This window comes from Thamnophis elegans, chromosome 10 (assembly GCF_009769535.1).
Source record: "Thamnophis elegans isolate rThaEle1 chromosome 10, rThaEle1.pri, whole genome shotgun sequence".
NCBI lineage: Eukaryota > Metazoa > Chordata > Lepidosauria > Squamata > Colubridae > Thamnophis > Thamnophis elegans.
The window spans coordinates 25,524,605-25,551,692 of record NC_045550.1 but is presented as its reverse complement, the minus strand read 5'-3'; the positions used below and the strand labels follow the sequence as shown (position 1 = coordinate 25,551,692).

General features: G+C 38.0%; 1 protein-coding gene across 1 annotated transcript; it reads left to right on the top strand.

Moving 5' to 3' along the window:
- MMS19 (MMS19 homolog, cytosolic iron-sulfur assembly component) lies at positions 1-26,868 on the top strand. Its single transcript, XM_032225840.1, has 31 exons — positions 1-112; positions 2,991-3,039; positions 6,212-6,312; positions 8,158-8,243; positions 8,614-8,688; positions 10,864-10,933; positions 11,018-11,146; positions 11,835-11,896; positions 12,050-12,136; positions 14,344-14,418; positions 14,566-14,643; positions 14,932-15,070; positions 15,371-15,525; positions 15,742-15,820; positions 17,338-17,463; positions 17,712-17,793; positions 18,641-18,738; positions 18,938-19,063; positions 21,935-22,090; positions 22,425-22,524; positions 22,698-22,800; positions 23,096-23,173; positions 23,437-23,563; positions 23,712-23,812; positions 23,895-23,951; positions 24,041-24,227; positions 24,567-24,649; positions 24,763-24,927; positions 25,023-25,082; positions 25,197-25,297; positions 25,520-26,868. The coding sequence occupies exons 1-31, from the start codon at positions 19-21 to the stop codon at positions 25,545-25,547; spliced, it is 3,057 nt and encodes a 1,018-aa protein (XP_032081731.1). The 5' UTR covers positions 1-18; the 3' UTR covers positions 25,548-26,868.
- Positions 26,869-27,088: the final 220 nt, after the last annotated feature.

Genomic DNA, 27,088 nt, shown 5'->3' with positions numbered 1-27,088 from the left:
TCTTCTTCTCAGGTTATCATGGCGGACGGAGGGGCTCACGTTGCCATAGGAAAACCTGCCTCCCTGTTACAGGAGTGGGAATGGGAAAACGCGGCCAGGCAGGCGGCGGAAGGTATGGTCAGGGAATGGGTGTGAATAGAAATGGCATGGAAATGAGCACGCGTGTTTCTGCAGTGCATGCAGAAAACGAGATTTGTAGGGCAAGAAGCTTTGAAATAAATGGTGAATAACGTGGAAAGGAAGGCAAGATGATCGGGGTTAGATCCGGAGAAAAGGGAGAAATGCTGAAGTTAGGTCTGTGGGTGAAGAGCCGCCTTGGGGAATTATGGTCAGTAGTGTAGTTCAATGGTACCCTTAGGAATAAATTAATCCTGGGGTTTATAAAGTGGCTTTCTGCCATCTCTAGTAATTGCGTTTTATTCGCCTCTATATGGGACCCCAGCAGTTATAATCGGTTGAAGTTAGGCACAAGCAAGGTGTTCGTTTATAAGGTGGAGCAATTAGTCTTGCAGGGTATGGCACGTGTTGTTTTTGGTAAAGGAAAAAAAAAACAACCGAATAAAGAGTTTTTCGTTTATTCCCCGACTTGATTTTCTTTGGAACTATACATGAACGGGGGAGATGAGGTTTGAAAAAAAGGATAAAGAAGACTCACGTAAATATTATTGACATATTATCATAAAGCTGTTCGTTAGGAAAAATGGTTTCATTTTCATGTGGTGTAGCATTCTCTGAAATACATAATGGAAAGGAGATTGCATGAAGGATTCCTTTTAGCGTTTGGCCAAGTGGACAGATGCATTCTACTGTGTATTTTATTGTTTAGATAAGGCTGGAAGAATAGTTTTCGTAGCTGCCCAGCCATTTATAGTAACCAGTCATTTTAGGGTAAACCCTATGATGTTCTAACATTAACTTGGTTATTCTTTAAATTTACAAGCAGTTATTTGATCTCACTTTTTATTTACTAAAGTGACTGTATCGGTGGATAATTAGCTTTCCAATTCATGAAGAGTAAGATAGTAAGATAGTAAGATAACGCAGTAAAGATTGTGGATACTCTGACTTTTTGGGTATCAATATATATATTTTCTGATTTTAATTTGAAGCCCTAGGGCTCAAATATACTATAAACAAGTCACGGCACAAAGATAACAAGCATATATTGATTGTAAAAATAATTATACTGCAGGCCTAAGTTCCAATCTTCCTTTTGCCTGAAATGTAAATCTGTATAACCATTACAAAATAGGCTTCATAGTGAATTTTCAAGTCTAATTCTAAAGTACTGGTGCTGTGACTTAACTCCGTATTTCATGAGGAGCTGAAAGCCAAGCCCTTCTATTATTACTAACATTATAGAAGCACAATAATACATTCGGATATATGATCTTCTGGGAATGAAAGAGTTAAGGATATTTATTAGAGGAACTGTTTTGAACTTGGCTAATTAGAAAATGTAATTTTTTTTCTTTCTGCCCTTTTTGTATCTACTGTATACAACAAAATATATTGTCATGAAAATGTCACATTTAATTAAGAAAAGTGCTAGGCAATGCTTTCCTTAAAATATTCAATTTTATAAATATATAATACTTTTAGTATTATAATACTTTTTCATCCTAGATGAAAAGCTGAAGAAATTTAGTGAACTTTGTCCATTATAAGAATTGCTGATGTTTTGGTTTACTATCATCATGGCTTCTGTAAATCTTGTTTAATATGTTTTTAAAGAGGCAATATAAGTACCTAATTGGTTTGTTAACGTCTTAATGGTGTGCATGGTTTCTCAGACTATGCATGATTTCTCAGATCATACATATAGACTGAAAATGCCAAACTGTGTAGTTTATTCTTACAATCTGGCCACATAAAGATAGGGGGGAATATATACAGTACTATATACCAATATATTCATCTATTTGGTTCTTGTTACTGTTAAATGATTTCTGCAAAGACAGTTTTGTTTTGTGCTGCTGAACTGACAGTATTTTTAGCAATATACAATAGTTAATCTTGGTGGCTTGAAAGCATTTTGGAGATATCCCTGGATTCTTTCTAGTGTCAAATGATATAAAATACATTATAGTGATTGCTTTTACCTGAGGTAATGCATTATTGCAAAAAATAAGAATTAGTTTTGTGTTAAGCATTAGTGTAATCCTCGATAGCGTAGCATTTAGATTTATATACTGCTTCATAGTGTTTTACAGCCCTCTCTAGGCGGTTTACAGAGTCAGCATATTGCCCCTAACAATCTGGGTCCTGGTCAGGAATTGTACAGAGAAGGTGATAGACCTGGTACAGAGATGTGAGATTTTTTTCTCTCTTCTATATGCTCAGCACAGAAAAGAAGCTAAAAGCATAGAAAAGTGCATCTCTTAGGAAAAACCTACATGCTTAGCATATAAGCTTGGGTATAAGGGTATAATCCCACAACCAGAATGATCCATTTTTTGTCTCCTATAGTCACCTGACTCATCTTTGAATGTCAATGACATATAACCCCAGCAAGTCATTGATTCCCTAGTACAAGAGTGTCTTGCATTGTCACGTTTTCACGTGACACATCGCAACTCCCCCCCTCCTTGCTAAAATGAGATGGGCATGGCCAGTGTGTGACACATCCAGTCTGCGGGCTGCAAGTTTGGCCTAGTAGTTAGTTTACAGATATAAGACAAGTTAGGTTAACTCAAAGCAAGATTGAGTTAGTTGGGTGCAAAATCTAAGCCCATCTTGATTAATTAAGTGGAATATTTATGCAGGAGAGAGATAGTATAACCTGCCTGTCTTTTTGCATGTCCCAGTTAAACATATGGGAATTGGACCAGTAAGACAGACTATGCTTCATGAGACGTAGTGTCTTAATTGTTAATTGAACAAGCACTGAGTGACAAGTTAACATTGGGATTTAAAGTACATATATTCCCATTTTTCCCTGTGTAAAAATTGAACTAGAAATTAACAATTTCAATAACTTTTTCTTTTAGGAGTGAAGACTGGAACATGCTCCATTTTAGATGTTGTAGAAATCTTGGGGTAAGTAGATCATTGCAACAATCTTTGTTCTACATAGTACATCTTCTGATGTCCAGCATGTCTGTGTACTATTGGAGCAATGAAGAAACATAAAGAAGGATATTAATATTTTACTAAAATTTTAAGGCATCTAAGGCATTTTAAGGTGTCTGATTGAATGAAGTTACTGAATGTTGACCAGTAACAGGTGTGTTTGAATCAGAAGTAGCTCTAAGGATAACCATAACAAAAAAGTCAACATTGCCCATTTCCTTTTGTATTTAAATCGTTAACTTGTTTTTAATTTCATATTGTAATTTTTCCTTTCAATTTCTTCTGCAGTCTTTTTACCACTAGTGTATGCTATGCTAACCAAACTAAGGGAGTATGAAGGATGCATAAATCTTCACCAGATTTAATTCATGTAATATGTGCAACGAGATTAGATATAATAATCTCTTTGTATATATACATTCTGTAGTAAAGAACTAGTTGTAGTAGAACTAAAAGGATTGTGATTTTAAGGTTGAATAAAGGACAAGTGGGGGTGGGGAGGAAGATGGAGGGAAGATTAGATGGGTATTCTGCAGTTGAATTCAAGTGTAAAAATTATTGGAAGATTTGGCTGATGGACTGACACACATCTCATACTGAGTGTGCCTCTTAAGACCGCTCTACATTTGTTGTCAAAAGCCAGCTCACTCTAAATGACTTGATCATGACCTGCTGGAATGTATTTGGCCAAATCTCACAGATACAGTGTGTTTAGTCTATTTAAAATGCATTTTCTTTATGAGAACTGTTAATGATAAATATATTTCATAAGGTTATTCTTATTGAATGGCTAGTTTCTGGTTTTTAAATATGTCAGGGCCTTGAGCCTCTCAGAACCGGGCCATGGAAGTGGCGAGCGTGGATGCGTGTGCAATCCCTATCATGCGAGTGGCAGGGGTGTCTGCCTGCTGCTCGACCTTCCCCATGTGCGTGGGAAGCCATCCCCTCTTCCCCTGCCCCTGGTCCGCAAAGCCAAAAAGATTGGGGAACTCTGCTTTATGTGATACCCTTGTCTTTTCATTAATAGAAATGATTTTTGTCTTTTCTGCATTATTTGGAAAAGGTAGGCTCATATAGATATTTCTTCATTTCTGAATGAGACACAGAGGTGTATTTAGTGGCATATCCTTTACTTTTTTTCATATTATCACCTGTGAGTGCTATTATGTGGCACATGGATTTTTTTGGAAATTCTACAAAGTGTACTCATTGTATATCAGTCTGAAAACTGTCTTCTATTCTGCTCCAGGTGCCTAAAAATAATTACTCTAACTTCATAGGATTACTTTTATAACAAATATGCATAAAATTACTGTTCTTGTCTAAACTTAGCACACACGAAAACTGTAGAGAGTATATATAAAGAAAACAATGTAATGGCATAGAATTTGATCATGCTAACTAATGTAATTTCTTAGGGGGAAGAAGAATATATAATTATGAAACGTCTAAAACTCCGAGATTGAGGTTGGACTGGATTCTGACTATACAAAAATATTTTAAAATCCTGTTTAACACAGTTATTTGTCATACATTTTGTCACACAGAAATCTCTCTATTCTGGGAGCAGAAAATGTCAATTCTTTAAATCTGAGACAAAACATGACAAGGGAATTGACATAATTGTTTCTGAGCCAATGTTAAAGAGAGGGAGGATTATTATAGCATTATTCTCTCAGACCGTAAGATTAAAGTTAGAATTTTCAGATAAAAGAAGCAGGGAATAAATGCTTTAAGAAAAAAATGGTTATTTTGTTCTTTTTTTAATGGATACACATCTGAGCCAGCATTTTCTTTAAGTGTTCCTTTATTTTTATTCTGGGTAGTGTTCACAGCTAATTGTGGTTTTTTAAATTTATCATTTTTCTGTGTAAGTTATGAATTCTGCATAATTTCAGCCTTCAGGCTGAGCATGAAGATATTTGTATGTATAATATTATGAGTTGCAATAAATTGAACTCCCTGCAGCATTTATTTTTGAGATTCTGCCAAGAAATTCCTATTTTGTAGCAGATCAGCACCATCTTGTGATCTCCCTGAAAGTTTCATTTTGCATTGTCTTGTAGCTTTTTAGTTCAGTTACTGAACCTGAACAAGACAATTGTGTAAATCCTTTTCTACAACAATGAATGTATGCATTTTAAGGTGCAATGTAAAAATGCAATTTTATATTTGTCTTCTTCTTTTTAAAAAATTTGAGAGAGAAAGACATGACTCTGCTCTTCATATACTTCTATACTACACTGCTGGGAGGGATTGAAGTTATTTTCATTTAGGGTAAAGGGATAACAGCAGCTGAGATGCCCCAAAAAGATGAATGGTGTCAACAGAAATTACCAAACTGCTACCTCAAAGCAGAAAGTCCAGAGGGCTTCTGGTAGGAGGAGTTTGAGAGTTCCAACTTTCCAGCCTATGGGCTCAATTACTCTAGTGCACCTTAGTAGAAAGAAACAGTAGCTGACTATTAAACCAGCATAATATTTGTCAGCAGCCAAATAAAAGGGAAGGAATTGGAAACTTAATTAGTTAACCACTTTGGGGTAAAGGTAAAGAGTCCCTGCAGATTTTACTCCCCTAGTTGTTGCCAATTATAGGGGCAATGTTTATCTCGGTTTCAAGGCCATTGAGCCAGCGCTGTCTGAAGGCATTTCGGTGATCATGTGATCAGCATGACATCACGGAGCACTGTTACGTTCCCACCAAAGTGGGAACTCGCACTCGTTTATCTACTCGCATTTGCATGCTTTCGAACTGCTAGGTTGGCAGGAGTTGGGACGAGGATGGGAGCATCCCCTGTTTTTTGGTGCTGGCTTTCCAGCTGACAAGCCCAGCGCCCCACCCTACCTTTGGGTGGGCCCCAGAAATACTCTGAATTAGTCAAAGAATGTAATAAGGATATCTCAAAGAACATTTCATACCTCAAAAGAATAAAAAAAAGAATGGGAATTTGGAGGTTCCAAAAAATATATGCATATGTTAACGATAATTTTTCAGAGCAATTTCTGATGCAATATAATTTAAATTGTGATTGAGCAAGTAAGAGAAATCTCACTCCAACTCCTTCCTGGTAATACAATATTTTTCTCTTTACTTGCATGATTCTTAAACATTTCCTCTGTTTTTTTTCTTTCTAATATAGAACTCCTCTAAAGAATGAAGATTCTCAAGTGCGGGCACAGGGCATTCAAGTGCTCTCTGAGGTCCTCTTACAGTGTTATTCCCTCCTCCAAGAGCAGGAAGGTGGGACAAAATATAATTCTCACAGTGAGCTAAATTTCCTCACCAGGCACAAAACTGCCCTCAGTTTTTATTCAGTGTTATTCAGTGATCAGGAGCATATGTGTAGGCAAATATAATTCAATGACTTGGTAGCCTTTGATATTCGCATCCGTGTATGACAAAACTAAACTGTAGGATCACAAATACAACTATTTTATATTTTGCAATACAGATAGTCCTCAACAGGGAATCCCAGCCTAGCCACCCCTCATTGCCTTGCATTCTGCCACACCAGCTGACTTTCAGTGTCTTCATCCTGGGTTTGCACAAAACTGCTTGCCATACCAGACCATCTTTGCAAGGGCCCTCATGCCATTTTCCAAATAGTGCGCAGACCTGTCCAAATAGCATCTGTCCTCACAAGGACTTGGAAGGCTTCAAAATCTCACAAGAAAGCCACACACAATTTGGACAAGGCTGCATGCATCCTCTGGCCAGCCGCTGCCTTGTAAAAGTCCAACCCTGTCCTGCTTGGTCAGCAGCAGGCATAAGAAAATAGCAAAGGGTAGCAAGGGCTGCAAAGCACAGAGGCCCAGAAGAACAAGGAATAGAGATAGGCAGGTGGAGGGAGCTGAAACATCCCTCCAATCATAAATGCAGGCTGGCTGCTACATGGCCATATTTTGATCAACTGGCCATGTATGCACTGCAGTGGCTATAACTTTGGTCATGGATTATATCGTAATTTTGAATGGTCACAAAACAAATGGTCATAAATTGAGCACTACCAGACTCTGTGTGAGTGTGTGTGTGTGTAAAATTTAGAATTTTAGAATTTAGTTTTGTGTGTTTCTTCCTCTTCTTTACAAATATTTAAACTACAGTGTGATTTATGTTTTAATTTATCTTACCTTTGGCAGTTTTGAGTGCCTGAAGGCATTTAATTGTACCGTGCCACTATTAACTAGTGCATATGTGACAATTATGTTTATTTGGAGAAGATGGAAGCATCTTAATATTAAACAATGTCTCATATGTTCAGCCAAAGAGTAGACTATGCAACTTTTTGGATTTGAAGGCAAAAAGATACTTTGGAGTGAGAGCAGAGCACTATTGTGTGATAGTTACTATAGGCTGCTGCACAATTCCTGAAAAAAATTGTATAGTAGTTTGTACACTTGCCTACATCTTTTTGCCTGGAAATTTGAAGCATTGCATGCTCCTAGTAAAAGAGTGAGGTGAATAATTTGTAAATTTAACAGGGAAGCGACCTGTACCAATAGTGACACAAAAAGAAGAGGGAATGATTGAATTGTTTGGCTGTTCCTGGATTGAGAATCCATTTTGAATTTTGGGATATTTGATTTTATTTGCAAAGATATAATACTATCCATAACTTCACATCATCCCTGATAGTGCTCATCCCTGAGTATTTTCTCAAGGCCCGCACTTCTTAATGTGGCTTACAGCTGTCTCAAGAAAACATTCCTTCCAGTGTTTGCCATGCTAAGAACAAATGATTGGAACATGGTTCTGTACTGAGAGGTGTGCTTTGTGATAAGTGGCTGGTTATGTGCAGTTTGCCTTCTGGAGTTTTTTCTTGTTATAGGAACTCTAGATTTATCATCAACAAATGTTTCGGTGAATTGGGGACTACCTAAGGGAAGACAAGTCTTAACTCATAAAGAAATCTGTGATTCTTCTTTATTACCCATTTTTGTCCTGTAATTCCAAGCCTAACCAAGATATCACTTTGTTACATTTAATTTCTAATGTGTGATTTGAAAACTTGCTGACTAATATAGGGTAGTGACTAATAATGCTTTTTATTGTTAATTATAGTAATATTAATGTTTTTTATTCCAGTGACCCACCTTGTCTTATTCTACGAGAACCGTCTAAAAGACAATCACCTTGTCATTCCTTCTGTGCTGCAGGGACTGAATGCTCTGGTGAGAATTTACTATCAGTGATACATATGTAATTCGTTTTGTAAACTTTCCAGGATCTAAATGACAGTGGCAATATTTTGGTGTGTTTCTGTATTCCCCCCCTCCCCCCTATTTTCCTTTTCTCTGGACTTTGATTTTTTTTTCTGTTTTCCTTAGTTGATATTAGTTTTTTATCTTTGTAAAATTATTAGTAAAAATATGTACACCTTTTCTATAAAAATAAATAGTAGAATCTTCCTAACAGAGATGAATGACATAACCATGATTTGAATTAAATCTACTGTGCTGAGATTCTGATTCTATTCATGGAAGCTACTGCAGATAGCCATCTCTTAATGCAGATGGACATTTATCATATTTTTTTTTCTAGAGCAAATGTATAGTGTTAGCTCCAGGATTGGCAGTGTCTGTTCTCAAAGCTATCTTCCAGGAAGTTCACGTTCAGGTGAGCATGGAAGTCCTTTACATTCTGAACATATGATTCAACATTCTTTCCAACAGTCATTATTATTGTACTGGTTATACTGTGTAGCATCTTAGGCCTGCAGTGACTCAACATTAATACATAGCTAGAGCCTTTCCTTTGGTGTCATAGACTAAATATGTCACATTCTGCTAAAGAATCTTTATAATCCTATACTTTTCAAGTTGAAATCATGTTCTGATTCACTGATACTGTTATTATAGAAAGAATGGTCTCTGTGGTCTTGTCAATGTGGTATATATATAACTAATTAGATACTACATTAAATGTCTTGACTTATTATGGTAGATACTACATTAAATGTTAATTCCAATCAGTTTTTTCTATAAACATTCTTAGTTGCTTCTTTCTTTACATTCTATTTTTTTAAATGATGTCCTTATGTGATACTTGGTAATGCCACATTTGGAATACTGCATTCAGTTTTGGTCACCATGATGTAGAAAAGATGTGGAGACTCTAGAAAGAGTGCAGAGAAGAGCAACAAAGATGATTAGGGGACTGGAGACTAAAACATATGAAGAACGGTTGCAGGAACTGGGTGTGTCTAGTTTAATAGAAAGAAGGACTAGGGAAGTCATGATAGCAGTGTTCCAATTTCTCAGGGGCTGCCACAAAGAAGAGGGAGTCCAACTATTCTCCAAAGCACCTGAGGGTAGAACAAGAAGCAATGGGTAGAAACTAATCAAGGAGAGAAGCAACATAGAACTGAGGAGAAATTTCCTGACAGTTAGAACAATTAATCAGTGGAACAGCTTGCCTCCAGAAGTTGTGAATGCCCCATCACTGGAAGTCTTTAAGAAGATGTTGGATAGCCATTTGTCTGAAACGGTATAGGTATTCCTGCCTAGGCAGGGGGTTGGATTAGAAGACCCCCAAGGTCCCTTCCAACACTGCTATTGTATTGTATTGTATTGTATTGTATTGATACTATAATTAAAGCAGGGACAAAGTGAGGCTGAATAACTGACCCTTGAGATTAAATCTAAAATTATTAGTATTATAGGTCTTACTCTTGTATATACAGATATGGCCACAATTGAGCCCAAAAATTCTGTTGCTAGGAGAGACAGTTGTTAAGTGAATGTTGCCCCATTTTATGATCTTTCTTGCCACAATTATTAAGGTGAATCACTGTGATTGTTAAGTTAGAAACATAGTTGTGAAGTGTCTTTGGTTTCCCCATTGGCTTTGCTTGTCAGAAGGTCGCAAAAGGTGATCCCATGAACCTGGGACACTGCAGCCATCATAAATATGCACTGCAACCAGTTGCCGAGCATCCCAATTTTAATTAGGTACAATATGGGATGCTGCAATGGTTGTAAGTGTGAAAACCGTCACACATACCGTATTTTTTGGAGTATAAAACGCACCATAGTATAAGATGCACCAAGATTGCATTGAAAACGGCCCTGTTCTTTGTAAAAAAAAAAAAAAAAAAGTGGGGGGCATGAATAGCTTTTAGGAGGCTTGTAGAGTGCTCTTGGAGGCGGAGGGGGGGGGGCAAACACAAGCAAAAAATGATCTGTTTTTCGCTCATTTTTGCCCTTCCCAGCCCCCAGGAACACCCTACAAGCCTCCTAAAGGCTATGCACAACCATTTTTGCAAAGGGGGCGGGGTTTTGGGATGCCAAAAATGCTGTATTTGGTGTATAAGATGCACCCAGATTTTCACCCTCTTTTGAGGGAAAAAGGTGTGTCTTATACTCCAAAAAATACGGCAAGTTACTTCTTTCAGTGACATTGTAACTTTTCATGGTCGCTAAATGAATTGTTGTAAGTTGAAAACTATCTGTAATGTATGAATGGAAGTTCTTATGTGCATTACACTTATATTAGAACTAAAATATATTGGGGTTCACAATAAGCAGCAAAGTATATGTAGCTTCCTTGGGACTAAAAATGAGACAAAAAATGCAATAAAGAAAAGTTTGACCATTTCCGCACTAATACAGATCGTAGGCATAAGCTTTGATTTATTTGCATTTAATTAATCTGAGTTGTCCTCTGTAACAATAGATAAAGTACAAATAAATTTATCTTAGAAGAAATGGAAATAATAAGAGTAATAAAATATGATTTTAAGAATATGTGAACAATAATTATTTTAACAGCCATGCTTTTCTTTTCTTTTAGTCTATGCTACAATTAAATCGTCATACTGTCTATAGTATCATCACTAATTTTATGAGCAACCGAGAGGCAGGTGAGAAGAGTATTTTTGGAAGTAATTGAGTCACATGTCCAACTTGAAAACCGTGGAATCTTATTTGCTGCTTTTTTTCCACAGAGCTAAAAAGTTTAGGTGCTGATTTCACCTTGGGCTTTATTCAGGTGATGGATGGAGAGAAAGACCCACGCAACCTGTTAATAGCTTTCCAGATTGTTCGAGACATCATTGTAAAGGGCTATACACTAGGTAATTTTGATTCAAAGTGAAGTTAATCATCCAAGGAAAAGCTTGTGTTACCATTATAGCAAGTGCAAAATTTATCGATCCAAGGAATGAACTGATTGGAGAACTCCATATTCAGTTTCTTTCCAGATCATCCCACTGGAGATGAACAAGAGGATCTGTTTACTGGTTTCTAGAAGCATGTCCTTCAAACCAGAAGCAGTTTTGAGGTGTTCAAAATGAAATGAGGGTATTTCAACCAGTTTACCCCTCAAAACATCTCAAGCAACTTCCAGTTTGGATTATTTGTTTGTAAAAACTGTCAATCAACCCTCTGGAATGGCCTAGCGCAAATGGAAACAGAACATTCTGGAACTATCTGACAAAAGCTATGTCCAGATTGGAAGATTTTAGAAGCCTGTAGTACTACCCTCATAGTTATAGAATTTATTTTAGTAAGGAGAGATATTGAACATGGAAAATAGCTAAAATATACTTAAAGTAAAAACCATTGAATTAAAAGTTGTAGATTGTCTTGTGTCAAGCTCTAAGACAAATCTCCTGAGTTGTGGATGATCACAGTTATGTCACCAGGTGAACTTCAAGTATATGTCGTGTCTAGAATTTGAGTTTCTGTAATTGCAATGGCTTAATATGACATTGTGACTATGTATATACTCAGATGCCATACTGTTATGTTTATAATTTTCAGGGCCATTTGCAGAAGAGCTGTTTGAGGTGACTTCCTGCTACTTCCCTATTGACTTTACTCCTGTGAGTGAATTGTTCAGTGACAAGTTTGTCTTATAACTAGTTCCCAAACTGAAATATGGGTGCTGAAACGGAACACTTTATGTTATGAAGGATATTTTTTATGAAGTTTATTCAGCATAACCAGGGTGTTTTCAATCTTTGATTTTGTTCCAGCCCTCCAATGATCCTCACGGAATCCAGAGAGAAGACCTGATTTTCAGTCTGCGGGCAGTGCTGACCTCTACCCCCATTTTTGCTGAAGTATGACAGTTTTATTCAGCAATTGGTGCAGTATTGGATAACATGAAAAGGGACATGAATTTTCATGACACTGTTTTTCACTCACAGTTAAAATTATTCTTACAGTGCTTTTCAAGTAAATTGTAATTGTTGTCTCTCCCTGATTCATACAGGTGTTCCTTATTACAGTTTTGATACACTCATACTAGTAGACAGCTTTTTGTTTATTGGACTTGTTTTTACATTAGAAAGGAAGAAAGAGACAAAATTACTCTTTAGGAATTCCAGCACATTAGTGAGGCTGTTTCTTTCCTAATACAGCAGCCTTTTTCACCAATTAGTTTTGTCCTGCAGATCTTTCTGAACTTGCTTACTCCTGCTGGGGGTTCAGCTTCAGATTCTTCCTTCAACTTCTATATGCTTGGATTCATAGAATATAAATACAGCACCTTCCAAGAGTCTCTACTATTGCCTAATAGCTCTGCCCTTCTCCTGAGCGCTGCTTGGAGAGTCCAAGCATGGGTTAACACAGTCTATCTGCCCTAGGACTGAGACAAGGGCTTGGCCCCCAACACCCTATGCCGCCAGGTAGCGGTTCTGTCCACCATCCTCTCCAGGGGTTCCTCCCGTACCTTGAGCCAACACCCTCAAGTTAAAAGCTTTCTGAAAGGCGCATCGAACATCAGGCCTCCAACGGTGCACTGATATCCATCATGGAACCTGCCGTTCGTCCTTCGAGCATTAACGGGGACTCCATTCGAGCCGCTCTGGACTGCGTCTCTCCGACATCTAACCATTAAGACAGCCTTCCTGGTCACTATCATTTTGGCTAGGAGGATATCCGAGTTAGCAGCTCTCTCGGTCAGGGAGGACTTTTGTATTATTCATCTGGATAGGGTCATATTACAGCTTGACCCTACCTTTATTCCTAAAGTCAACACGCTCTTTCATCGCAGGAAGTGATCCTTCCCAACTTCTGTCACAAACCATCGCATCCCAAGGAAAGGGATTGGCATAAGTTGGACGTAAGACGTGCAGTACGCATCTATGTGAGAAGAAGCAAAGAATTCAGACGTTCTGAGGCGTTCTTTGTCTCTCCATCCTGGGTCGCAAGGGCGAAAAGCAGCGTCGCATACCATCGGACGTTGGCTGCGGGCTGGCATCAAGCTGGCGTACAAACATCAGGGCAAGTCCATGCCGGGTCGTGTGACTGCTCACTCGACAAGAAGTGTGGCCACGTCCGCTGCATGGGTGACCCCAGCGTCAATCATTGACATTTGTAGGGCAGCCACGTGGGCTTTCCCCACAGCCTTCATTCATAACTACAAGATAGACACCTTTGCCTTGGCCAAAACCTCCTTGGGGAGAAGAATCTTGCAAAAGGTTGCAGAGGCTCCGGACTCTGCTAACTCTTCCCGCCCTGGACATCATCGCTTGGGTATGTCCCATGCTTGGACTCTCCAAGCAGCGCTCAGGAGAAAGACCGTTGGCTTACCTGAACGGTCATTCTCTGGGCACTGCAGGAGAGTCCAAACCCGCCCAGGGTTTTGATTGCCTCCAGTGAGGTCTTCGAGGAACTGTGGAGGCGATCCTGAACGGAGTGTTCTTCGTTTTTAAACTGAGATTGTAAAGGCAAAGGGAGGCGTGGTCAAAGAAAAAAGATACTCAGTCCTAGGGCAGATAGACTGTGTTAACCCATGCTTGGACTCTCCCGCAGCACGCAGAGAACGACTGTTCAGGTAAGCCAATGGTCTTTTTATATATTGTTCACAAGTGCCCAAATTAGGCAAGAAGCTTCTCAGTGTTTACCTATTACTTTACACACAGAAAAAGGCCCTCAGCCTTGGGACCAATCTATAATATATAGATTATAACATTCAGATCATATCATCCTGCCATAAGAGGTTGAAAATAAATCCATCAACACTGATATTTGGGAAAGATTTCTGAATTGTTAATAGTAAGGGAAATTATTCCCAGTACATTCACCTTCAAGCCTAATTTCTGGTGACTTCCCTGGATGCATCCATGCATGATGCATTCCCTGGATGCATCCTGGCATGATACAAAAGTGGTTTAACATTGTGTTCTAGAAGGTGAGTGAGTGAGGAGTGTGTGTGTGTGTGTGTGTGTGTGTGTGTGTGAGAGAGAGAGATATTTTTCCTGAAAGCGTGCTTTTTAATATTTTTTCTCCAAATTGTGCTCTTTATTACTTTTTCTTTCTACAGTTCCTACTTCCATTGCTCATTGAGAAAATAGACTCAGATGTACAAAGTGCTAAACTGGATTCCTTGCAAACCCTGGTGAGAACACTCAATAATGATAATTAAATTTGCCTGAGCCACAGGAATTAGTTTTACTTTATGTCCAAATGGTACAATGTATTGGCTATGGGGCTACTTGTAGCAATTAAGACACACAGCTAATTATTTCTGTGTATCTCCTTACAGGTTGCTGCATGCAAAATCTATGGGCATAAAGAACTGAAAGAATTCCTCCCTAGCCTTTGGTCATCCTTGCGCACAGAAGTAAGAGGAAGTAGTGTATTTGTGTGTGGCGGGGGGGGGGGGGGAGATAGATTGAGCTTCTGGGGATCCATGCATTCTGAACTTCCCACTCTGCCTTTCTGAGGTTCTACTGTCCCTGAGACTTTATACAATTTCACAGTGAATAGTTATGAATGGTATAATGTTTAAAGAAGTTACAGAGAGAAATGGAAGAAATAGATTAAGCTTGCTTTTTAAAGACGTCTGTAATACTAGCTAAATATACTCACTGTAGTAAAAACAAGAAGATCTGACTCCATCTTTTTATAGGTATTCCAAACAGCAAGTGAGAAGATAGAAGCAGAATGCTTGTCTGCTTTGCGAGCTCTGTCAGCATGTCTGTCCCGTTTGGTGCTTGGAGCTGATGATGAGGATCTTCTGGATTCCTTTCTTAGAGGAGTCCTGCAAGGTAGGCCCTGAAGAGCTCTTATGTTGGGTTTTTTGGTCCTATGATAGGTATTCTGTTGTTCTTCCTTGATGTGCTATTGAAAGAAGTAAACACCTTGAAGAGAAGATAGTTCATTTTAATGTTACAGTCATGATTTGGCTCTCAGCACTCAAGGAGAAGGTCTCAGGAAATAAGATGCAGAGAATATTTTTTAATTAAACTTTAATGCTGTTGGCAATCATCACCCTAGTGGAATAAATACAATATTGCTGCTGCTTTGTAAGGCATGCTATTACTCTTAAGCAATCTTGTTTATTTTAGATTGCAGACACCATCTATGTGAGCCTGACATGAAACTGGTGTGGCCAAGCGCTAAGCTCTTGCAGGCAGCTGCAGGAGCTTCTTTGCGGGCTTATTACCAGATCACAAGTAGTGTACTTCCTTTGCTGTTGGAGCAGTATGCCAAGCATGAGCAGGTGAGAAAAAAATGGGGCAGAAAACATTCTATTGAAGAGCAGGTTTAAAAGGTCATGTAACCCCCATCTCAATATATTTTGTGGCAGTTCTGCCACATGCCCTAGGCTTATAGTTGGGTTGGACTCTAATTTAGAGCAAAAGTCTGCATTTCTTGTCTTTTCCTCTGTCTAGGGAAGTTTCTCCAATCCATCCTGTGTCCTCTTGATCTCTTGTAGAGTAGTCAGCACAGGACAGTCTTGGAGGTGTTGCTTGGTTTCTTGGAGTTGCGGCAAATTTGGGGTCCCGAGGAGGAAGGTGAGTTGTTGCTTAATTACGTTCCAGGGCAGAATTTTCTTTTGCTAGCAAGGCTGTTGTTAACTATTTCTTTATATTTATTGTGTTTCTGTGTTATCCAAAGGTATGTTCTGCAGAGATAAATGATTTTCATCCATAGGGACAGAGCAGTAGTCTGAGAGGGAAAGAGGAGAGACATAAGGAAATTTTCATTCTTTGTAATGATTGAGGTCAATTCTGGAAAACTTTTTCTTAAAAACCGAATTCTAAATTTCCAAGTCTGCCTTGCTGTGTGATTTATCATGCATAAAGGAACCATTCCTGCTTGAATTTAGCTAAACTTTTCTTATAAATATATGTAATCATTTTTGCCAAAGCTGCATATTCCCTAATTTGGGTTTTTCATTGTTACGTTGTTGACAGGAGTTCATTTTTCCAGTACTGTATCAAACTGGTTTTTGCCAATGTCAGCATTTGTCTTAATAGATTGGAGTATTTTTATTTATGCTCTCTGAAATTATTCTTAATAAAATATATATGGACTCAGTTCAAATTTTATTTTAAATATTTTTAAAAATGTTTCGTATATTTTTTCCAATACTTTTTTTAGGGGTGGGGGGGGGTGTTACATTACCATTCCATAAGCAGAAGGTCGCTTTTTATTGCAGCATTGCTAGCATTAGTTACAGATAGTTACAACCACAATTGGGATCAGAGTGTCTGTTGCTAAGCAAGGCAGTTGTGAAGTGAATCATGTGGTTGTTAAGTGAATCCAGCTTCTTTCATTGACTTTGCTTGTCTGAAGCCATCAGGGAAGGTTGCAAATGGTGATTATATGACCCCAGGACTCTGCAACTATTATAAATTCATGCTGGTTGCCAAGTGCCCAAATTTTGATCATTTGACCCTGGGGACACCGCAATGGTTGTAAGTGTGAGGACTGCTCATAAATCACTTTTTCAGTGCTGTTGTAACTTTGAATGGTCCCTAAACAAATGGTTATAGGCTGAGGACCATCTATATTGTATGGTTTATCCATCTTGTTAATCACTGACAAGGATATACTATAAAATTCTTCTAACAATTTCCCCTCAAATTGCAGCTTGGAATTAATGTTATAGCTATAGCTCATTCCATTGTTGCACTATAATTATTTCTTTGAATTTTGCATCCATTTTATCCTGCATTTTTAAAATTTGTCACTATATTTCATTGATCTATAAATGTGTCTCAGGTGTTCTTGATCCTGCATAAGTTTCATATTCTGTTATCTTTCTCAAGATGCCTCCTCCTTTCTGGAGATCATTTTTTTTATTCTTCCAGGAATTTGTAGGTAAGGTGGTATTGTTGTATCACCTAGAGCTTTAGATGATTTTTACTTCTTTAAAATTTAATTTTTTTCTACAACCCTCACAGACCTCTAGTTTGACACTGAAAGTTACCATTATAGTAACAATGCTAGAAAAAACTTGTTTCTAGGTTTGAATATACTCAAGATTATTTCATTACACGTAACTCTCTTTCTGCCTCCTTTACAGACAAAAGTCCACTGCTTTCTTGCAAAGACTCTTTGTGCTCTGTAGTATTCTCTGCCTTAGCTGAGCCCAATATTCAACTTCAATTGGTTGGGATCCAGATTCTGACATTTCTAGGATCTCATAAAGGTGTGTGTTATTATTTGGTTTGAAATGGCATTCCTTGAAGGTAGAGGAAAGATCATATATTCCCCCCCCCCCTCAAGTGCATTTTTAGATGCTAGTGAGTATACATGGGTCTGGTTTGCTGGTTAGCATGATTCCTAGTCTTAACAGCTGAGCATCCAAAAAAAATGATCATTTGAATGGAATTTGTATATGTTGTGATTACTTCACAAGAATTAGAATATAATATAGGATTATTTTTTCTGTTTTAGAGCTTCTGGATCTTGCAGATGTGGAAAAGCTTGCAGATCACTTTGCACAGTCCATCCTGAATGAAAAGGATTCCCAGATCAGGTCAGAACAATCCTCCTGATCAAACAAACAAACCATTGAGAATTTCTAAAAAAGCATTTTTCCTTTTTGTGATATTGGGTATTATTACAAATTTGTTTGCAAATAGTAAAAAGAATTCTACCAGTTAATACCTAATGGTAAATTCTTCAATTTCAGATTTCCATATCTTGATCTAAGATTTTTACACAAGTTAATTAACAGAAAGAGGCATTTCTAATAGTGTTGTTGTAATCCCATTTGATTCCTCATATTTGAGTTTGTACGGTCATTATTTGATATTAATTTGTGTCCAAATACTCACATAACAAGATAATGTTATGAATAGGTTCACATAACAAGATAATGCCCAAAGAAATAAGCTATGTTATGGCTTAGTATGAAGTCCTGGATCTCATATCATGCTAAAATAAAGTTAAAAGAAAAAGTAAAAAGAAAAAGTCTAATCACAGACCTACTTTCACCTAGATTAGCATTTCCAGGTTAATATTTTATGGGACTTGGCCAGTAGTGTTGATAATTTTTCCATAGAAGTACCAGTTAATTCAGTTAAGTTTTTAATTGCTCAAGCCACCATCTAACCACAGTTCAAAGCCTGTCAGATTATTTGATAATATGTCTAGTGAGAATCCCTGTCCTCTACTACCAGTTTTTAGCCTAACACTTCGGGATGGAATTTAGCAAAATCTAGGCATTTGGCATCACTCTGGTTCAGTGTGTTTATAAAGTAACATTTATTAAACCTCACACATAGAGTATATGGTATTGCAATTTCAAAAATTGATTCCCACAAAAAGATCTGTTTGATTCATTACAGCAGTTCATTCTTACTTTTTCTATATCTTCTTAGTTTGGCAGCTATGGATGCTGCTGGCACCCTTGCGCCTGTCTACCCAGAAATCTTCAGCAAGTATTTGGTTCAGAAGTTTTCAAAAGGACTGGAGTCAGGTAGAATCATTCCAGAGGATACCTTTCTTAATAGTTGCACAGAAGTACTAATTCCCTGTCTGAATTTCTCAATAGTCGTGAATGCGTTGTAAATATATTTATTGTAAATAAACTTAACCTACATATGGAAGATTGCTATGCTATCTTCAGAAAGTCAAATACTTGTGACCAAACTAATTATGTGATTGATATATTTCAGAACTTCAGGACAGTATTTCTTCCCATCAGAAACATCTACAAGCTCTGGCAGCAGTGTCCACCCATCCTAGTATTATAAGGCAAACTGTTCCTATCCTCTTGCAACATCTTCAGCAGATTCAGAAAGGTAATGTTTTAAATGACAGTACTGGAATTTTGAGAAAGGGAACACTATCTGATGTTTGATATTGTATTAGAAAGACCAAGATTTATGCAACAATGATGCTGTAAAAGATGGAAAGACTTAGTAGAATCTGTTTGCTTGAATAGCCTCTTTCCATGGGAAAAACACTGAACTCTAAATTTTTAGTATCTTCTACATACAGTAAATCATTGTTCTATAATTACATATAGCAGGACTTTAAAATTTGGACTAATTCCAGACTTCCTATGATTTTATTATTATTTATTTGATTTGTATGGCCACCTATCTCATCTAACCCGTCTGGGCGGCTCAAAACAGACAAAAATGTTAAATATTTGTTAAATAAATAAGAAAAACAGTAAATATTCTGATTTTCCACAATATGCAAACATGTTCTTTGTTCATCAACAAAGTATAACTGCAGCCTGGGAAAATAAGAGATAACAAACTTTTCGCACCAAAAGAATATTTTTTATGGGAAATGGAGAAACGAAACCACGTAGTGAGGGAGATGTGCTGTCTGGATATTTGTTACAGCCTATTGTAACTCATTTATTAAATCTCACATCTTGATATATTTAAGCTGAGAAATCATTTTTAAGATTGTGTGCACCATAGGCTTGACTTTGAAATATTCCAGCTTCCTATTTAAAACTAAAGTCAATGCAAGACAGCAAGGAGAGGGGAGGCTTAGCATTACCAAATTGGGATTTATATGCATCAGCAGTAACAATAAGATTGGTGAAGGATTGGCTAGAGCTAAAGAATAAAAGAATTTTGACCTTAGAAGGCCATGATCTGCAAGCAGGCTGGCATACATTCCTGTTCTGACCCCCCTTCTCCATCCAGAAATGAAAGCCACAAGCAAACGTAAATAAGAATACTTTTAATTAGTCCAGACTCTTGTTGGCTGTAAGCCCAAAATAAACAAAGAGATAAGCACTCTGGCAGTAAGTCTCACAAACCTAGGCAATGCAAACAAACTCTCACAGCAAACCACTTCTCCAAGTTTGTTTCTCTGAATCGTGAACGTTGACTCCTGCAAACAGGGTGTGGCACAAACAGTATCTTTTATAATCAGGAGAGGATCTTAATCAGCATCAGCTAAGCGCAATCATCTACAATTATGCAGTTGTTCCTTCGACGACATGCATCCTGAAACAACTCACAAGTGTTTTCCTGAACACTCCCTCTGATCCAAGCCTCCGCCGCCACCTGATGGCCAACCAGTCTCTCCTCGCCCTGCTTGGAGTCGGCACCCTGTTCAGGGTCCTCCACCTCCTCCAGGGCCGACTCATAAGACCCCTCGCTGTCAGAGTCTGGTGGCAGCTCCAACAGCTCCTGCTGGGCCACAACACATTCCTATGGGATGATAAAAATAAAACACACAAATACTTTCAAAATCATTTAATTAGAAGAGCATTATTGCAAAAATGGCTCAAAATCAAAAAAATCCACTATGTGAAAATCCCGAATTGGCTATCACTGACAGAAAGGACAACTCACCCAAATTTTATAGATTTGAACAAAATGCTAAGATACAAAGACTTAATTGATGGACAGGGAAATTTAAAAACAAATGAAGAATTGGCAGATCAGAACATGAAAGTTGATTGGCTAACTTACCTCCAAATCAAAACTAAATACAATAAAGATACTAAATTATATGACATCGAAACAGAACCACACGAATTGGATAAAATTATTCAAAACTCAGAAAGATGATAGGGAGAATATATAAATTCCTCCTGAAGTATAAAATGGAAGAGGAAATTGTGAAAGAACAAATGATAAAATGGGTGCAGAACTTTGACTATAATATTGAATTAGACAAATGGGAAAAAATTTTGGGAATAAACTTAAAAATGACACTACCAGTCACATACAAGGAAAAGCAGTACAAAATGTTTTACAGATGGCACCTGGCACCAAAAAGGTTAGCTAAAATCTTAACAAACACCTCCCCAAAATGTTGGAAATGCGAATCAATATACGGAACATATTACCATTTATGGTGGACCTGTGAGGAGGCTAAAATTTTTTTGGAAAAGGATCAAAAACTGGCTGGAGGCAATAACAGGGGTTAAAATAGAATGGAAACCTGTTTTATTATGAATAATGTCTGTGAAATACAAAAAAGAAATCCAGTATTTAATACTACATATAATTACAGCGGCAAGGATTGCCTTTGCCCGGAAATGGAAAAACAAATTAATCCCAAGCGAAGATGAAATAATAAGAAAGGTTATGGACTGTGCCGAAATGGACAAACTAACAAAAGAAATCCAGAGAAAAGAAGAATCAGAATTCTACCAGATATGGGATAAATGGTATAGGTGGATGGAGGAAAGAAACAAAAATCAATGAAGGAAGATAAAACTCAAAAAATAATAGTCATGAGTAAAATAAGAGGATTAAGAATGATGAAATCCAAATGAAATACAATAGAGGGGAAATAAAATATGAAAAAGAAAAAGAAAAAAAGAAAAGAAAATGAAATATTCCAGCCTCCAAATGGTAGTATAACAATGGAAGTATGAAATAAAACAAATCTGTTTTGAAAGTTTGGTTTTGAGGTCAGTACAAATTTAGAATCTACTGTTTTGAGCAGATTCATTTTATAGAAATTATAGGCTTTCTGGTTTGGTTGCTCACTTGCAATGGACAGGAGCAAAATGATTGCATGTGGAATCACTTTGCAAATAATGTACTTTTAATAATTATGCCACAGTGTGATAATTCAACCACAGACAATGTAGTGATCATTTTTCAAATACATGAATTATCAATAAGTACTAGTTCTTTTAATAATACTATGAGTTGTGGGTTTTAAAATTGCTCTTGTTTTTGCAGGTAAAAGGCCAGCAAATAATAATTCAGTGGTATCTGTGTGCCACAGCTTGCAACAGGTCGCCCTTCAGTGCCAACAAAATGCTCAGACATACTGGTATTTCCATCAGGCGGTGGTGCCCTGTTTGCTAGGCTTAGCAGTACAAGCTGCTTTGGAAGGTAGGATGGCAGAAATACTCACTCTTTTACACCCTCTCAACTAAATTTTAGCAGTACCTGTAGTTAAGGTTGGACTGTTCTTTTTTCCAGTCCTAGATTGACTAATGATATTATATGTCTTCGTACTTCTGAGTTCTGAGCAAGAAGAGAGATAAAGTTTTGTGTGTTTAAATTTATATGTTGGCTGGCTTTTATTCCTCCTTCATCTGTTTAGAGCTGCTTCTTGTGTTACAATTTCTTCTCTGTGAAAGAGCCATTAATAGGCAATACATTGGAAGGACCCCTGAAAAGAACTAATAAGAACTAACATCTCAATTTCTATTACCACTTTCAGAAAATTCTCAAACAACACTTGACAAAGTTCTGCTAACAGAAGAAGCTTTATCATCCATAGTGTTAGTCATCAGTGCAGCCTGCATGCACTTAAGCCCAGAGTGAGTAACAGGTTCCTTCCTGCGGTTTCTAGTGCTGTACAATTTAATATTTGAATAAGACTGGGTTTCTGCTTGACGTAAATCCAAGATTAGGAGAGGTGTTGGTAATCTCTTTCACTATTCTCTTGACATTTCTCTGTATTAATATAATGTCAATTGTTATATCATGGCAGGTTGGCTGCCCAGAGTGTGTCCAAAGTGGTACCTCTCTTCCTGGATGGAGAACTTTCCTTCTTGCCTGGAAACAACTATCCTAGCCCTTTTCATCCCTTTCAGGTATTTGAGCAATCTCTGCCAGCTATTTATTTGATGCAATTCAAGGTGGTGTACTTAGGACTTCCTCCTTCTATTTTCCCCATATCACCAATTCCTTGAAGTGAGTTGAGCTGAGAGCAAGTGACAGTCTCAGAATCACCCAACCAACTTCTGTGCCTAAGGGAGGACTAGAACTCATGATCTCCTGGTTTCTAGTCACCTTAAGCACTGCACCAAAATGGCTCGCTGTGTATGGAAAAGCATTCTTAGAAAGTTCTGGATAGCCTGCATAGTAAAAATGTTGTCTTTTCTATAGGATGGACCATGTCCGGTGGCAGCCCCAAGAAGACTGGTTGCTCTCCTTATGGCCTTTGTATGTTCACTGCCAAGAACAGTGAGTCCTGGGGAGAATTTTCAGTGGAGTTTTAGAGAATGGGATGGGATGATTTATGGTCTTTCAAAAACATCCACACATCAACTTCCATCATTCTAATTAACATTGCTGGTGGTGAGGATTGTGGATATCGTAGGTCAGAAATATTTGGAAATTTACTTGAGAGTAGATCTGCACTATGTGATGCCAAGGTGAGAAGCCAGTGTGCCAGTGGGAAGTTTTCTGTTACCTTCCTTCTTCTTCAGTGTCTGCTTTCCTTGCAGGTGGCAATTCCTCAGCAGGATCGGTTGCTGCGTGAGCTACTAGCTCTTAGCTGTTCCTGTGACTGCCCATTCACTGCTACTGCCGCTGCCAAATGCTTTGCAGGACTGATTAACAAATACCCAGAAGGTAATAAATGAAAGCCATAGAATTAGAGTAATATTCTCATGCTACTGAAACCGTAAGACTGGATTGTGCTACATATTACTCAGTTTAACTGTTAGAAAAAATGTAATACAGGTGTAACAGTTGCTCATTATGTTTCTACTCTTTACAGGGCCATACTTAGATCAGCTCTTGGAAATGGCCATGAAAATGTTGGAACAAGGCTTGAATGAAGGTCCCTATCAACGCCAGGCCCTTACTCTGCTGTTGTGGGTAAGTTTGCATAATGTTGTATGCACACTCATCCTTCCTCCATGCTAATTTCAGAGTTTATTGTATTTTTTTGTCCTTGCAGGTGAGTAAAGCGTTGTTGCTACGCTACCACCCATTAATCACACAACTGACTGACAAGGTGAGCTCTAGAGAAAAGCTGGGATTCTCATAAAGGCCTAATACTTTGACTTCTTCCTTAAACATGTCCTGCCGTTATTTGCTCTACAGCTACTCCAGCTTTTGGGGGACACTGTTCTTGGCCCTGCAGTGGGCGATGGCTTTGCTTTGCTCATGGCTGATTCTACTGATGTATTGGGCAAGAGCTGTCATGCTGAGGTGCGTCTCATGTTCCGCCAGCATTTCTTCACAGATTGTGTGCCCCAGTTGGTGCAACGTTTCCACACATCTACTCCTGGTAAGAAATCTTACGTTTCATTAAAGAGCCTTTCCTGGGCAGTATATTCTCTCCATAGGAGAAAAAGAACGTTATGCTCTTTATTTATTTCTTGCAAGGTTTGGACTTTCTATTATTGCTTGAGGGCCAGACAGGAGAATTTTCAGCCTTAATTGTCCAGCTCCATGATTAAAGAAAGTATTGAGAAATAGAAGAATGACTTGGCTTTCTCTTCACTGCCCACAAGTGTTTTCACTATGGGCCTCGGTCTGTGGCTGTTGGACTCTATTGCAAATGGATGTTGCGATGATATTTTTCTAGAAAAAAAAAACCTTAACTGGGCTGCCTTTTTTCTCCCAGATGTGAAACCAAATTACCTGAAGGGCCTGTCTCACATATTAAATCACTTGCCCAAGCCAGTGCTAGTAACAGAGCTGCCTACAGTGAGTATGAAACGTGGGCCACGGTTCTCTACCTGTTGGGGGTTCCTTAAATCCACTTGTATAATAATAAAGGAAATGTGGCCCTTTTTTTTCTTCTTTGCCCATTTCCACAGTTGCTGCCTCTGTTACTAGAGTCTCTGTCATGTTCTGACCATGTGGTGCAGCTTTCAACTTTACGCTGCGTACAGCCATTGCTACTTGATGCACCTCATGTTATGCATCTCCACATCGACACCCTTGTGGGCAAGTTTCTTAACCTAACAGACAATTCTGCCATGGTGAGGAGAGTGGTATTTCCTTTCTCAGATTATTTTCTCCTTTTCTATCTGGAAGAAGCTTAGGTGGTTAATTTCCTGCCTTTTATGTGTTGCAGGCAATCCGTATTGCTGCACTTCAGTGCCTCCATGCACTTGCCTCCTTACCTACCCCAGTGGTAAGTAGTGAAAGCACTTGTGGCTGGTAATTTGGCAGTTCATTTCCCTCATTGGTTTATAAGCGGGGCTTTAGTTGAGTCCTCATTAAAGGGGTGCTTTCCAATTCTTGACAGGTGATCCCATTCAAGCCACGAGTCATTCGAGCATTGGCCAAGCCTTTGGATGACAAGAAGCGCCTTGTACGTAAAGAAGCTGTCATAGCACGAGGAGAATGGTAAGAAGGTTTACATAGTACTGTTTCTTTAATTTTTAATAGCAGCCCTGATCAACTAGATCTCCTTGATATCAGCTGTTTAAAAAGCTTCTGTAAGAAACTAGTCATACAATCCTTAAATGGCCCTGAATAATTTGACTTTGATAATAAGCTTTGGAAAGCATGGTTTGCAGTGTGTATCCTTTCCTTTTCTCATCTAAATCTGTCATCTATTTATTACAGGTTTCTGCTTGGGACACCTGGCAGGTGAAATGTCTCACTGTGAATCCTGACTGACAATCTTTTGTCCGTTTGCCTTGGACCACTTTTATTAGAAGTTCAGCAAAGCTTTGGACAAAAACGGAGGAGTTTCCTTCCTTTTTAGGGGTGGACTGCATTTTCTATAGGCTGCTGGAATCCTAACCACAGTGGATGCAACCCTCAAGCCTCACTTTTTACTGCAGTGCAGTATGGCAGTGGTAGCAGAATCTCCTGCGTGCAATAGATGGGGTTAGATAAATAACCCATTTGTTGAAAGCTTCTGGAGAAGATGCTTCTTAAGAGAAAAACATTGAACTGAGCATAGCAAGTTCAGTTCTGCTAGTCTTCATCATGTTGTTGGAGTACTACATTCTTATATTCCTCATTTAGCGGTATAAAAATTAACCACTATAAACCATAGCTAATGTCTGCTAGAGGAATTCAAACAATTTCCATTTATAATAATTTTGCACACATGAAACGTGTAGTCATCAGCAAAATAAATTATTACAATTTGGGATAATTATAAAATTCAGAATCACTCTAAATACAAATGACACGAACTATGGAGAGGGTTATTTAGACAGTTGTTTAGCTATCTTGGGTATACATATATATGTTTGAGAAAATATAAACTGGTGAAAACAGAAGCAAGGCTCATTTAGAGTGCTGTGAGTATGTTATAATATGGTTGACAACAGGAATGTGATATTCTATAAAACACCAATTTACCAGCTATAGGTTGCCACTTGCTGTCTCTGCTTATCTTTGAAGGGGGCGGGGAAGAAGTTGGATACTTCGGGAAACAAAAGTGCTGGGCTGAAACTACTCATTGTTTTTATTCTCTAAGAATACTTTTGGAGCTGAAAAATGATATTGGAAATAAAAATAGTGAAGGCTGGTTCTTTGCTGTAAACTAGTCTCGCATTTATTTTAATAAAACTTTCCTAAAATAATTGAAATGAAGCAGAGATGATGGTAAGAGAGATGTGAGCATAATATCATCCACCACGCTGATTAGAACAGTTTGAAGCTAGTTAAGTGTTTAGAATGTCAGGATGAAACTGTTGTTTAGATGTAAATTTGGCAACATCTAATCCCTTATATTCTTTATTAGTGCTGCTTTTAGAATAGTACTAAAATACTATTTTAGAATAGTATTCCACCTAGATTTTTATGAAGCATTTCCTATTCAATCTAATTTTGAAAAGCTTTAACAGTGGGATGCTCCTCTGATGTAAAAGACACTGTAAAAAAACAAGGTTTCCTTGATTTAGTAATGTCAAAGGAAATATCATTAATGAATATAGCAGAATTGCAACAGAAAGTGGGTAAGAATAGATCACTGCACAGTAATCATGGTAGTTTATACTACTGTGAATATTAGGAAAAAGCTACACTTTACAAGAATAAAAGTTGTTGGAATATAAGGCAGGGAAGGACTGCTGAAAAGTTCTGTTTAAAGGCCACACCATTTCACCTTTTTGTTTACATAAAATAAATTTCGGATGTTCTGTTCATTGAACATAGAACATTTAATAAACTGTGGGG

Excerpts from the sequence above, each read along its gene's own strand:
- MMS19 (XM_032225840.1), top strand. The coding sequence starts at position 19 with ATGGCGGACGGAGGGGCTCACGTTGCCATAGGAAAACCTGCCTCCCTG. Across the intron at positions 8,244-8,613 it reads TGCAGGGACTGAATGCTCTG|AGCAAATGTATAGTGTTAGC; the intron begins GTGAGAATTTAC and ends TTTTTTTTCTAG. Across the intron at positions 15,071-15,370 it reads TCTTAGAGGAGTCCTGCAAG|ATTGCAGACACCATCTATGT; the intron begins GTAGGCCCTGAA and ends TGTTTATTTTAG.